This window comes from Nomascus leucogenys, chromosome 4 (assembly GCF_006542625.1).
Source record: "Nomascus leucogenys isolate Asia chromosome 4, Asia_NLE_v1, whole genome shotgun sequence".
Taxonomy (NCBI): Eukaryota; Metazoa; Chordata; class Mammalia; order Primates; family Hylobatidae; genus Nomascus; species Nomascus leucogenys.
The window spans coordinates 99,390,878-99,404,383 of NC_044384.1; the positions used below are offsets into that span (position 1 = coordinate 99,390,878).

Genomic DNA, 13,506 nt, shown 5'->3' on the forward strand with positions numbered 1-13,506 from the left:
TGGGCTGGCTGCCAGTCCCCAGGCCTAGAGAAAGGGCTGCAGGGCTGCAGGGCTGCGGGGAGGGGCTGCACATCCTGTAAGTGGGTGGTGTGGGCAGGCTGTGGGGCCGGGGCAGTGCTGGGTGGGATGCAGAAACCGCTGGGTCCTTAGCTGATAATGTGGCTCTCCCTGGAGCCCTGAGGAGGACCCCAAGTCAGAGGATTCCTGAAGTTCACTGGCCAGACTGAGGTCAGGGCATTTTGGGGTCTCCGGAGGCCTGGGGACATCTGATGGGAACTGTGTATTTTGCTCCAGAGCCCCCCACCCCTGGGCACATAGACACAGGTCCACATTGACTGCCAGGTATTTGCTTTTAGAAGGATTCAAGAGCTGGACTCAGTGTAGACCCGTGAGCTGCGCTTGTGCCCAGGCCATATCCCTATTTCTCTGACAGCTGCTCCTCACACACCAGACAGATCCCCGTGGTGTCTATGCCATCCATCTCCCAGACCCCGGGCACACTGCCAGGGCCAGGTGCACACCTGACCCCACCTGACCTGACTGGGGCAACATGGCTGAAAGTGGGCCTGGGAGGCAAGAGGCAGCATCAGCCGGGGAGCAGTGGGACAGGCATCCTGGTAGGCTCAGAGCACAAAATAAAGAGGGTCTGTGTAAAGGGTGCTCTGAGCAACTGTGCGGGACACCCTGAGGTGTGGGAGCTCAGGCCAGGGAGGGGCACTAGGAGCTGAGCCTAAGCTCCTGCTAGCAGGAGGGCTCTTGCTGAGTCATGGTGACAGCCTGAGATGGACCCATGGCCCTGAGAGAAAGGGGTGAGGGGGCAGAGTTTGGCCAGCATGATGCAGCCTCCAGGCCCACCCAGCCTTGGAGGAGAGTGGGCAGGTGGACAGGTGGGTGCACCTCCGTGAGCTTGATGATCTCCCCAGAGCTGAGGCACAGCTTCTTGTTGTCATCCAGCACCGTGTTCATGTTCTCAATCCAGATGGCATCCACCGGCCCATCGAACACGTACCACTTCTTGTTGGTGTCGGAGGTGATGGCCCCCGCCCGGATGAGCGAGGAGAAAATCCCGTCTGTCCTGCAGCGCCAGGGAGGAGAGGGCTGGAGATATCAGGGAGGCAGTGCTTCGAGCACAGCTGGCTCCCAGGGAAGCCTGGCCGCCGGGTGGGCGGGCTCTACTTTACGTTTTCCTTCAATCTCTGTTCTTTTAAAAATTATAATAGGAAAAGTTGGACTTTTTGGTGTCACATGGTGTAATGAAAGCATGTGCTTATGTCCCTGCCCTGCTGAAACCCCATTAAAGGTGAAATCCCAACAGAAAAAAGGGAGCAGGGGAGGAGGCAATAGCAGAGATGGAGGCAGTGCAGCTCTGGAAGACGATGGACAAGGACGGAGGAGGGTAAATGACAGGGCAGAGAAAGCAGCGTGGTGAGAAGTGGCCAGGTCCTGCCTCAGAACCCAGGGGGCTCAGACCTCAGAGGCAGCACGCACCAGGGAAGGGGCTGGTAGGGCTGACAAAGATGCTGTGCTTGGTCCAGCCTTAGGCTCCAGAACCTTCTCCTAAGTGCCCACATATGCATGTCCTTGTAAAATCCAGTTTCAGTAAAGAACCCTGCTAAGTCAGTTTAGCCAGAACCCTTGATATCTGGTCACTCTTGAGGCTCCTTCCCTGCACCACCAGAAGGCGACGTCCGGTTACCCTGAGGCTTGTCTTCAGTCGGAATCCTGTTAGGTTGGTTCAACCAGAATCCCTCTCACCACTGATGTTTCCTCTGGATTTTCCACCCACTGATGCTCACCCTGCCCCTTGGCTATAGATTCCCACTGGCCCATGCTGTATTCAGAGCCCAGTCTCTCCCCTTAACTGTAAGGCCCCAGTGCAGTGGTCCCTGTGCCTGCCATGCTCCTGAATACGTTCTTCCTCAGCATGCTTTAAAAAGTATCATTGAGGGCTGGGTGCAGTGGCTCACGCCTGTAATCCCAGCACTTTGGGAGGCCAAGGCGGGCAGATCACCTGAGATAGGGAGTTCGAGGCCAGCCTGACCAACATGGTGAAATCTTGTCTCTACTAAAAATACAAAATTAGCTGGGCATGGTGGCATATGCTTGTAATCCCAGCTACTTGGGAGGCTGAGGCAGGAGAATCGCTTGAACCAGGAGGTGGAGGTTGCGGTGAGCCGAGATGGCGCCATTGCACTCCAGCCTGGGCAACAAGAGCGAAACTACGTCTCAAAAAAAAAAAAAAGTATCATCGAATAATTTTTTTTCTTTAATAGGAGACTTTTTTCTGGTCTGACCCCCAGCCCCTCCACCTACCTACATAAGAGACTGGAGTGGATATGGGGGAGAATCTTCACCAGAAATGGGGGAAGCAGTACAGGTTCACGTTGTGGAAGGTGGGTGACTGTCCCTCCCCAGTGACCATTCCCTACAGGGCTCCCAGAACACTGGAGCCAAGCAGACACCCCCAGCAGAGAACTGGAGACTCTTGTCTGGAGAAACAGAATAGCCTTAGAGAAATGCCCCTGAGGTGCCGATGTCTCAGCAGTCTCCATCCAGCTGCCCTTCTCCTATCTCAGTGCACTTCCCCTAAAATGCACACACCAGCCTGGGAGCAGGGGCCCGGAGAGGGCCCACCAGCTTCTCTCAGATCATGACAATGGCCAGATACTGCAGAGGCACTGAGCGTGTTAAGTCATTCTTGCCTTACCATAAGCATGGTGCCATTATTGTCCCCACTTTGCAGATGAGGGAACCATGGCCTGGGGGGTGAGGAGGGTCACTCAGCGAGGAAGTAGAATGGAGAATAGAATCCCAAGCGTTGGGTTGCAGAGCCCGGCCTTCCACTGGGCTAATGGAGGGAAGGGTGACCACGGCCCACAGCCTCCAGAGGTCTGGGAGCAGGGCGTCACTGGCGAGGCTGGGGAGTCACTCACCACTCATGGGTGAGGAGGTCAAACTCCCCGTACAGCTGGCCCATCGTGATGGACTTGGGGTTGAGCACGTAGTAGTTGACAGCCTCGTACATGCCACCACTGATGGATGGCTGCCCTTTCAATGACGTCATGGCAGCTGCCAGGACTCTGTAACACTGGGAGACAGACCGCCTGAGAGTGAGGCTCCCAGAGAGCAGGGCTGGAGTGGGCTGGGGGCCACGGGGAGGGGGAGGGGTATTCTATGCCAAGGGGCACAAATGGAGGCCAACCCCTGTTCAAGCTGCACCCCCCTGCAGGCCCACTATCCGGACACTGGCTGCCAGGCTTGGCTCTGCTTACAGTACTCTTGCCGGAGCCTGTGGGCCCGATGAGCATGAGACCGTGTCGCACCACCGTGGTCTCGTAGAGCTGGATGCACTTGGTCAGGAAGCCTGGGGGACATGGCATGGGGCCCAAGGGTCAGAGCATGGGCTTGGGTCCTGGCCACACCACTAGCTTGTGTGACCTTGGGTGAGTCACTGCACTCCCTGAGCCTCAATTTCCTCATCTACAAAATGAGGATGGTGGTAGCACCATACATCATAGGCATGGGCAGGTGAAGCCCTAAGCACAGAACTTGGCACAGAGTAGAAACTCTGTAAATGCCAGCCATTCTTTCCACTGTGACTACAATTCCTTCACAGCCATTGGTCAGGTGGTCAGCCATCACCAGCTTGCTCAGTGTCAGGTGTCATAGGCCCCAACTTCAGCCCCAGCCTGCTGAGAGCACCACCCCAAGTAAGTGCTGACTCCTATGAGCAAACTCCTAGAGACAAGATCCTAGGGTCAGTCAGGAGCTATAGAGACAGCTGCCAGCAGGCAGAGGCCAGGCCCATGGGGGTAGGGAATAAATGCCTCACTTTGGCCCAAGAAGGGTGGTGGTGGCTATGGCCCTGCAGGTCCGGGGGTTCCTGCCAAAGGGATAGGGCCCAATCAACCAGGGATGGCAAAGGTGACCTAAGGCTGTGAGGGAGAGAAGAGTTTGAGGCTTCATTCAACAAGCCTGCTGGGGTCGGGTGTTGGAGGTGACCAGAGGAGGAAGCATTCGAGCTGCACTTGGAATTGAAGCGCAGTGGAGGGCACCTGGGAGAGGCCTTGCAGGGCTGAGCAGGAACTGCCTGGGGTCCCGAGAAGGGCCCTGTGTGGCCAGGGTGACTGGCCATGGCTTCCCGGAGGAGCTCCTCCCGCAGCCCCACCAAAGGACCTGCTGGAAAGGGTGGCTGGCTGGGGATGAACTGAGACCCTCATCCTACTATGAGGGGCCAGGGTTCAGGATGAGAGGGAGTCTATTTGAGGGCAGTGTGCCCCCAGCCCTCCCACACACATGGTGGCCTTTGCAACAAGTCAGTGAAGGAAGGGCCCAAATGTTCTTTCTTTAGCGCGGTGACACCAGGGGTGTCACTCAACAAGGAACGTGGGCAAGTCCCACTAGTGGGGTGGAGCCAAGAGGCCTCTGGAAGAGTGAGTGGTGGCCGCGGTGAGGTGGGCTGGGGTGCAAGGAATATGGCCTTGAAACTCCAGTTACATCCCAGCGAGGGCCAGGCCCTGATGAAGCAAGGCCCAAGAGGAGCCCAGGGCTCTCAGCCCACACGGGAAGGAGGGCCTGGGAAGGGGACAACACCTGCCTCCCCACCACCAGGTGGGTTTTAGTGGAGACCGGGCCGGGACATCTGCCCTGCCTCTGGATTGCTCGGCTGAGAGCCTGGGCCTGCAGCACACTTGGCCAGGTGTGAAGGCCCCTGGGGCTGGATTGTCCTGTCTCTGTCCCCCTGACCTGGACTCCAAGGTGGCCAGGGCCAGCCCCTCCACGAACTCTCAGGGCCCGAGGCTCACCCTCCACATCCTTGAGGTTGCTGTTCCTGCAGGCCTCGCGGATGGCCTTGTCCAGGATGCCGTAGTCCGTGTCCTCCTCCTTGACGGTGGGAAACAGGTCGGACACGATCCCAGAGAAGAGCTTGAGGTCCTCCTGCAGGAACTTGGGCACATTCACGTCACGGATGGCCCGGAGGCAGATCAGCTCCTGCAGCAGGTGCCAGCTGAGCCTTCAGGGCAGTGGGCCAGCTGCCCTCCAGCTGCCCAGGAGCCCTCCCAGAGTTCCACTCCTGGAGCCCTGCTGGGTGGAGCTCACCTCATTCATGCTGGGGTTTTCTCTCTTGAGGTTCCCAGCAGCCGAGATCACAGTCTTCACGGCTCTCATCCCAAAGTCATAGTGATCCTGTCGCCATACAGAAGGAGGCATGGGTGAGCACTGTCCCTCTCCGAGGCTTCTGCCTGGAACACTCTGCCTCCCACCTGGCAGCTGGCCAAGTCTCATCACCAGCTCACAGCACTTCCCTTGCAGACCTGCTGGGACCACCTACATGCCCAGCCTGGGCAGGTGCACCTTCTTTGGGCTCCCCTGGCACCCTGTACTTTATTGTCCCGATAGCCCCCTCCTTTATCCGATACCCATCCTGCATCCTTTGGTCACGGTCCCAGCACATGGCCAGGGGCAGGAGGGCCCTCTAGCTGTGCTGGAAAAGTGAATGAAGGAGTTTCCCATCTGTGTAACAATCAGCTTGGCCTTGATGGCCCTTGAGCTTCCTTCTAACATTCTCCCATAACATCTCTCCAGACCCGTCTTTCTGGCCACACCACCGAGCTTTTTCCCCCAGCCTGTTTCTCTTCATTACACAGTAAGTGTGCTGGAAATAGTTAAATTAATCATTCTGCCCCATGGTGCCCAACCAAGAGGACTCCATCTAGACCCAACCCATAGACTAGCATATGTTCCAGAAATCTTGGACTTGGAGCTGCACAAAGAGGCTGGGCTTGACTTTGGGTCATTTCTACTTGGGAAGAGTTGAGTGCATTTCCAAAACCATGTGGGATAGTTGCTCTGATTGGGGGTGGGGAGCATTTTGGAAAGAAGGGTGTGTGGGAGTGCCAGCACCCAGGAGTGCACTGTGATGAACTGCCACTGCTTTTCCTGGTAACAGGCTGTATCTATTCTAGCTCATAGATTTTGGTGGACTGCATCTGGCCAAAGGTAGTACTGATTACCCCTGGCCACAGTGATTGGTGTTCATGGATGAGCACGTGACCCAGAGAAGGCCCATTAGGGTGACACCAGGGATTTTTTTCTGAAATCATGATGGAAGACAAACTAAGTTGATAGCATGTCAGCCCACAGGTGGGACTCGTCTCTGCTGCTGCAAAGTGGGGGCCTGTTTGGGAACCAAGCTGAACAGGAAAGTTCATCCACCAGCACTGGTGCTTGGGCCGCCCCATCTGTCCTTGGAATCTGGGCTCAGCAAGCTGAGTGGAAGGATGGTGGTGCTGGGAGGCTCGGAGGGCCTGGCTGTCCTGCTCTGGTCCCCACAAGGCCCAGGTGCACTTGCTCCCCAGCCTGGGGTTCTGAAACTGTTGGTGCCCTAATGATCAAGGCCCTTGCACCTGAACTAGCCACATGGGCATCTGTTCCTGGCTCCTGCTCCAGCGCTGCTGTGTACTGCATGAGCCTGGCCAGACCTTTAGCTACCTACGACCTCAGTATCCTCAGCTGACAAATGGGCATGTAACTCCTATCTCCAAGGGTTGCTGGGAGAAGCCCACAAGGTAATGCCTGTAAAGCACCAGACATAGAGCCTGGCCCTCAGCAGGTGCCCTGGAGGCTGGGAGCAGGCAGAAGTTCTCAGACCCTGGAACCCCATCAGGGCAGGACCGCACCTGGGAGCTGAGCTGCTCAGAAGACAGCTTGAAGGTGGCTGTGATCTTCTTAGCCAGCACACTGGCCTCATTAAAGCCAAAGGAATAGAGGGAGATCTCAGCGATCATGGCGTAATCTGGAACCATCATGGCCACGGGTCGGAAGAGCGCCTGGGACACACGGTGCACATGTGAACAGCAGACAGAGCTCACCCCCAGAGCACCCCCAGCTTCATCTGGCCCTCCTCCCTAATGCACTGGGACTCCCTGCTGCACCAAGCCTGCCACAGCTGAGGCTTTCACTCCCCTGAGGCTGGTAGCTCTGCCAATGGAGTGGATCCTTTGTGTTGATCCAAACCTGCCCCCACATGACTCCCAGGAGATGCCACTCTTGGCTCCTGTTTTCCTGTTTCTCCTGAAGGCCCAGGGTGAACAGGTCTCACAAGATTCCCCCTCCACACCACATCCATAGGCAGCCTGACTTCTCCCATGCCCTGAGGACAAGTCTGAGGCCCTGAGGCCTCCCCACCATGGCTAGGGGGCTGCCAAAGGGAATCACAGTCCCTGGAGTCCAAACAACTGTGTCCTTGCATAAGTGGCTTAGCATCTCTGAACTCAGGCTAGAGCTCTAGTGCTTCCTGGGCCACTCTGGGCCTGCACTTGCCTTCAGATTGTCAGGCAGCTCCGTGCGGCCAGCATAGCCTGGGTTCATGGTGATAAACACTGCGCAGGATGGCACCAGTGGGATCTCCACACCCTCAAACATGAAGCGTTCCACCTGCAGTGGGGAGAGGTTGACTTGCCTGGGACTAGGGTGCCCAACCTTGTCCCCTCCTCTGAGTGGGCCCCTTGTTCCCTGTTGATGCCCCTGTCCTGGCTGTAGCTGGTGGGCTAGGCCTGGACCCCTGATCATGGGTTGTACCCTCTCTCAGGATCTGGCCTGAAACCTCAGATCCCAGTGGCTACCCATGGCCTCCCAGCTCCTGGCTTCAGGCCCTTGGAGGTCTCCACATCTCCTGCTTCCCACTCACTCCACCCCCAATTCCCCAGCCCCAGGCAAGCTCAGCCTGACTAGGGGAAGTGGGGGAGGGGGTAACTGCCAGCCTCTCAGCTCCTGTCCCCAGAACAAGGTCCCTGGCCGCCCTGCACATGGCTAGAGAGAGGAACAATGCCTAGGGCTTTCCATAAAGGTCAGGATGTAATGAGGAGGGGACCCCTTCATCCCCTGCAGCTTGGCCTGGGAGCTGCCCACAGACTGGGGTGAGGGTGCGCCCCCTGGGACAAGAGAGGCTGGACCCAGGGTGGACCCTAGCGCCTGGCTTCTCAGCCTGCAATGGGGAGCAGTATGGCGGTGTGAGCGTGGCAGATCTGAGGGAGTAAGGTGGGGGCCCCAGGCTCACCCGCTGCTGCTGCGCCTTCTGGATGGTGGTGATCTGCTGCGCCACCACAGACAGCACCTCGATGTCGATGCGATTGAACTCGTCGAAGCAGGCCCAGGCCCCAGCACTGAGTGAGGCCGGAACATTGGATGGGGCACGTGTTCAGAGCCCAACCTGGGCACCACCTCCCTCTGAGGGCCCCCTCCAACTCCACTTGGGAGGAAGCCCTCAGGGGCAATCTCCATCAGCTCAGTCTTCAACCCACCAACACTCCCCACCCCAATGCCCCCGGGACCAAGCCCTGATGCCTATCACCCCTTCTGTCCCCTCCACCATCCTTCAAGGCCCCTCTCAGGCAGTGCCCTCACTTAGCCCTCCCCAAGGAGAGCTAGGCCGTGCTATCCGTGCTATCCCATCCTGTGCCACGCTCACGCCCAGCCTCACCTGGCCAGGCCCTTGAAGAACTTGCCCATGGCCATGAAGTCGAGCTGGTCAGAGCAGTTGAACACAACAGTCTGTATGGCCAAGGCCTTGCCCAGGTCTTTGGTGGTCTCAGTTTTGCCTGTGCCTGCTGGGCCAGCTGGGGCACCCCCAAACTTGAGGTGCAGAGCTCCGGTCAGTGTCAGGTAGCACCTGCAGGACAGAGAGGAGGTGGGCTCGGGCCGCACATGGCCTGGACACTCCCCCTTTCCTTGGAATTTCCTGTGGACTGGGGCCTCTTGCCCCGTCCCCTTTTGGGGGACTGGGGTGTGCCCAGCCCTGGCTCTGGGGTCAGGACTGGAGCCTGTGGACACCTGCGTAGCGCTTTCCCTGTCCCATTTCACCGCCCTGCCCAGCTTGGCCCAGGGACCCCTGGGGATGGCCGACATGTGGCCACACTTCACTTCCCTCACTCAAAACACAGCCTGAAAATCCAGCTGGTGCTAGACACAGGCGGCAAGATGACATGACTGACTGAGCTAGGAGAGAACTATTAGAGAAGAGCTCACCCATGATGTCTCTAAGCTCAGTTTCTCTGCATATTAAAGGAAGAATTGACGGATAAAAACAGGAAAGCGCATACCCATTAGATGCTCACTGAGTGCCACATCTGTGCTGAGAGCTCTACATGTATCAGCTCATGAAATTCTCATTACCACCATGAGGAGGCCTCAGAGGAAACTCAGGCACAGAGGGGTCAAGTCACCTGCCCGAAGTCACTCTGCCTGTGACGGGCAGAACTGAGGTCTGAGCCCAAAGCCCTTGGTCCTAATCCTGCACTGCTCTGATGGACTAGATCACCCCAGAGTGGCCATGGTCCCTGGATTCCTGGGCCAGAGAGAACTGGAGGGAGGGTCTCAGTGTAGGAAGGAGCAAGAGGGGAACCCTCACCTGTCGGTGAGGGGCGTGATCACCAGCCTCCCACTGTTGCCCAGGTACTCGTAGCCATAGATGAACTCAGCATTCACAGCACGGATATACAGGTCATTATTTGTCCAGTAGTACCTGGCGGTGCAGGGAGATGAGGGCCTGGCCATGGGGCCTTGGGCCACTGGGCAGGGTATATAGTCAAGGAGAGAGGGTTCATTTTGGGAATGAGGGCATCAAGGCACCCATACCCAGCTTGTCCCAGAACCTCGAGGACAGGGACCAGCTTATTGCTAACTGACTTTCCTCTTTTCCCCTGCCCCTTCTGGCAGCTGCTCTGGCCCTGGAGGCATCCCCCACGTCCTCACCTCAGCTGTGAGATCCACTCGAAGTCCTTCACGCTGACCACGTTCTCCTGGATTAGCTTGCTCACCACGTCCTTGGCGTGGACCTCAATGACGATTAGCGCTGACAGCACCGCCCGCTGCATGCGGGACAGCTTCCCCCGCACCAGGGCCACCAGATCACTGAGCTGCAGGAATGGGGCGCACTGTCAAACATCAGGGTACCACGAGGAGGCTCACCCTCCCCTTTCACAGAGGGTGGGCTTCCACCACGAACAGTCCCTCTATCCTGGGGGGCTCTGATGGTCTGAATTGGGAGGGGACCAGGGACCGGGCAGGGGAAGGAAGGAAGTAGAATGAAGGCACACGCCTGGCGTCTGCCTCCCTGCAGCATGTGGTGCTGTCTGAACCCTCAAGGCCGGGAGGGGGAGCCTGGCAAGGTGCTGGAGCACAGGGCAAGGGGTGCCTGCGGTACTGTGCAGGAGGGACCAGGCGCGTGGCTCCCTCACTGACCCTCGGGGAGGGGGCATCGCCTCAGGCCTGTCCTTCCTGCAGGTGGCTGGTTGTGAGACACTTCAAGGGTGTCTGACCTCCCCTTTAGACCCAACCCCGGGCCTCTTCCGGGCTCAACATAGAAGAAAGCTTCCGGAGGGACTGGGCTCTCCTTTGCCATGTGAGGGGTGGAGGGGGACAGACAGGGGTCTTCTTGACTCCAACCTGCTGGCAGAGCTGGGGGAACAGTTGGCTTCTGAGGTCGCCGGCCTCCAGAGCCTCTGCCACCTCCATGGTCCAGTAGGTCTGGCACCCAGCGATAGTCACCTGGCCAGGCCAGTTCAGAACCCACTGGGTCCTGGGCATCTGGGAAGACAGCATGGGCAGGCTGACCTGGACAGCCGCAGCCCCAATCCCATTCTTTCTTCTTCCTCTGAATGCTGTCTGTGCTCTGGCCTTTCAGACTTGGCTCCAGTTGTTGATGCCACCAGTCCCTTCAGAGCAGGGAAGCCCTTATGCTCTGGGCTTCTCAGGGTGGCAGAGATATCTCTGAACTGACTCTGCAGGCTGGGGAGTCACCTAGAGCCCAGCTGCCAGTTATGGTCATAGAGCTGAGAGAAAGACTGCAGGAGAGGGCCCAGCCTGGAGCCTGACACCCAGTGAGTGCTGGGAACTGGTACAGCCATCCCGATGATCATTAGGAGTGAGTCTCACTTTCTGGAGTGTGTGTGGAAAGGAAAGACTCCAGAGTCCCACCTGAGCCCCCAGGGACCTCATGGCTGCAGCCTGAGGACGAGGCCGGCTGGAGCAGGAGGGGCACTGAGAGGGAGCAGAGGGGCGCAGGGGTGGAAGGCTGCACGGGCTGCGGGCGGCTCACCGTGGGGTAGGCCCTGATGGCCTTCTCAATGATGTCGTGCACACTGGCCTTCATGCTGCGCTCCACCTCCCACAGCCAGTCCTCCACATTGCTGGTGGGGTAGATGGAGAAGGACAACTGCACCTCCTCCCCCTCGGCTGAGTACATGTGTGTGATCTCCAGGTCCTCCTGGAACAGCAGCTGCAAGCAGTGGAGGGGCAGGAGTGGGGTCACCCCTGGTGTGCCCAGATGCCCTGGCCACCACAGCCCCAGCGCTGAGCCTGCCCAGTGCCCTCCACCTCAGGAAGAAAGCCCTGCCTTCCCGTCCCCCCGAAAGTCTATCTTGGCTGGGCCTTCCCAGGCTGGATGGCCTGCCTTCTCCCCAGCAGTGGTCAGGCCCCAGCCCAGGCCCGGCATGAAGCAGGCTTTGGGGAAGGAGGCTGACTGCCTTGCATGTCCCCGGCCTCCTGCATAGATGAGGGAAGACAAGGCGGGTCACATCTGGCCTCATGGGTTTTGCAGTGTGCTGGGGGCACAGGGAGCACCTGGTGAGTTGGAAATCCAGGGCCCCCAGCCCTGAGCTGGGGATTCTGCAGTTGACCTTCCTCCCACAGGCCCCAGGTGTGTCTCCAAAGACGAGGAATGTCATTTGCCACATTTCCTGCTAAAAGGGCTCATCACAAAAGGAGAGACGTTCTCCCTGGGAAGACACCCCATGCTCCCGGCCCTGAGCCCCGGGCCCAGCTGCCCACCCGGGCGATGTTCTCGAAGCACTTGTGCAGGTGTGGCTGCACGGCCGTGGGGTCCTTTGTCTGCGACAAGATCTCTAGTAGTTCGTCATCTGACAGGAAGTAGAATCTGCCAGGGGAACAGGGGTGAGGAAGCGGGTGGTGCAGGCTTCCTGGGCCCCAGCTGCCCCAGCCCTGCTGACATCTCCGCACCCTAGCCTGAGCAGGGCCCTGGATGCCTCAGCCTCATGGGCAGACAGTGGCAGACCAGGCATGGGCCAGGTGGCACTCACCTGGGGAAGGCGCTCCGCTTGGTCTCCAGATACTCGCTGAGGCCCTTCTGCACCAGGTCCAGAATCTTGTTGCAGTCCCGCAGGCTATCCAGCATTCTCAGGTCAGAACACACATTGATCACCTGCAGGGCCCGGGCCATGCACCGAAGTGGGCAGTGAGCATGGTCCAGGTAGCAAGGCAGGCTCATCCCAGAGCACCCACACTAGCCAGAGCCCCTCAGCAGGGCCTGGGAAGGAAGATGCAGAAAAATTCTCCCTGAGCCAGTGGCTGCATCCATCAGCCCCACAGAAAAAATTCTATGGTCAAACAAGTTAGAGTTAAACAAAGCTAAAGATTTTGCTTTGCTGCAGGACTTGTCAGGGCTTCTAAAATGCTAATATGGGCCAGGTGTGGCGGCTCACGTCTGTAATCCCAGCGCTTTGGGAGGCTGAGGTGGGTGGATCACCTGAGGTCAGGAGTTTGAGACCAGCCTGACCAATATGGTGAAACCCCAGCTCTACTAAATACAAAAAAAAAAAAAAAAAAATCAGCCGGGCGTGGTGGCGCATGCCTGTAATCCCAGCTACTTGGTAGGCTGAGACAGGGGAATCCTGTCTCAGCCTCCGGGAGGTGAACCAGGGAGGTGAAGGTTGCAGTGAGCCGAGATTGCACCATGGCACTCCAGCCTGGGCAACAAGAGCAAAACTCCGTTTCAAAAAAAAACAAAAAACAAACAAACAAACAAATGCTAATATGGGCTGTGGATCTCCAAGAGAAAAACTGTCAGTGACTCTGCCTCTAAGGAGCAACTCTGAGGCTGGGGAGCCCACTCTGGAGGACATGGGTCGAGACCAAATCCTCACGCTTGTCCACCAGCCTTTTCTGTGTAGGGAGGGAAGAGACTAGGAGGCTACCAGCAATGTGACCAGGGCCCTTGGGGATCCCAGCTGCCCCCACTGAGCTTGCCTCCCGGTTCTCGTAGGCATTCTTCATGATCTTCTTCCAGATCTGCTCCATGGTCTGGTAGCGCTTGCTCTCCACAGGCAGCTGCCGGTTGATGTCCTCAGAGCTAAAGATGGGCTCCAGGTAGAGCCAAGACCGCTGACAGTTCAGCCACTCCTCCAGAACCTCCTGGGGAGGGAAGGGGCAGGGAGGGGTGTGATACAGACTGTCAGGGTCCAAGCTGGGATTTGTCCCAATGACTGAGACATTTCACCCCATCAGCATGTTGGGCACTGGACACCAAAGCCAATGTCTACAGGGAGATTTCTAGATGGTGCTGTCATCTGTGATACTCCAGGGAACAAAGAGGATACAGGGATGCCTGCCCTCCAGAGAAGTCCCACATCCCCACAGGACGCCCAAGCCTCCAAAGGAGCCGGGGGAGCTGCTCTTCCAAAGGGAGGAACACGCCCACGCCAGCAAAGC

General features: G+C 57.9%; 1 protein-coding gene across 1 annotated transcript in view; it reads right to left on the reverse strand.

Annotated features, from left to right (window-relative positions):
* DNAH1 (dynein axonemal heavy chain 1) overlaps window positions 1-13,506 on the reverse strand; it is an 83,904-nt gene that overhangs the window by 31,571 nt on the left and 38,827 nt on the right. Inside the window, exons 23-38 of the mRNA XM_030811652.1 lie at window positions 13,045-13,209; window positions 12,099-12,220; window positions 11,830-11,935; window positions 11,099-11,278; window positions 10,447-10,587; window positions 9,754-9,917; window positions 9,410-9,523; window positions 8,483-8,671; window positions 8,060-8,165; window positions 7,324-7,437; window positions 6,681-6,830; window positions 5,101-5,187; window positions 4,806-4,992; window positions 3,273-3,364; window positions 2,934-3,088; window positions 898-1,075 (exon numbers count right to left, since the gene is read on the reverse strand). Coding sequence (XP_030667512.1) covers window positions 898-1,075; window positions 2,934-3,088; window positions 3,273-3,364; window positions 4,806-4,992; window positions 5,101-5,187; window positions 6,681-6,830; window positions 7,324-7,437; window positions 8,060-8,165; window positions 8,483-8,671; window positions 9,410-9,523; window positions 9,754-9,917; window positions 10,447-10,587; window positions 11,099-11,278; window positions 11,830-11,935; window positions 12,099-12,220; window positions 13,045-13,209 — 2,250 coding nt within the window. The remainder of the gene's footprint in view (window positions 1-897; window positions 1,076-2,933; window positions 3,089-3,272; window positions 3,365-4,805; window positions 4,993-5,100; window positions 5,188-6,680; window positions 6,831-7,323; window positions 7,438-8,059; window positions 8,166-8,482; window positions 8,672-9,409; window positions 9,524-9,753; window positions 9,918-10,446; window positions 10,588-11,098; window positions 11,279-11,829; window positions 11,936-12,098; window positions 12,221-13,044; window positions 13,210-13,506) is intronic.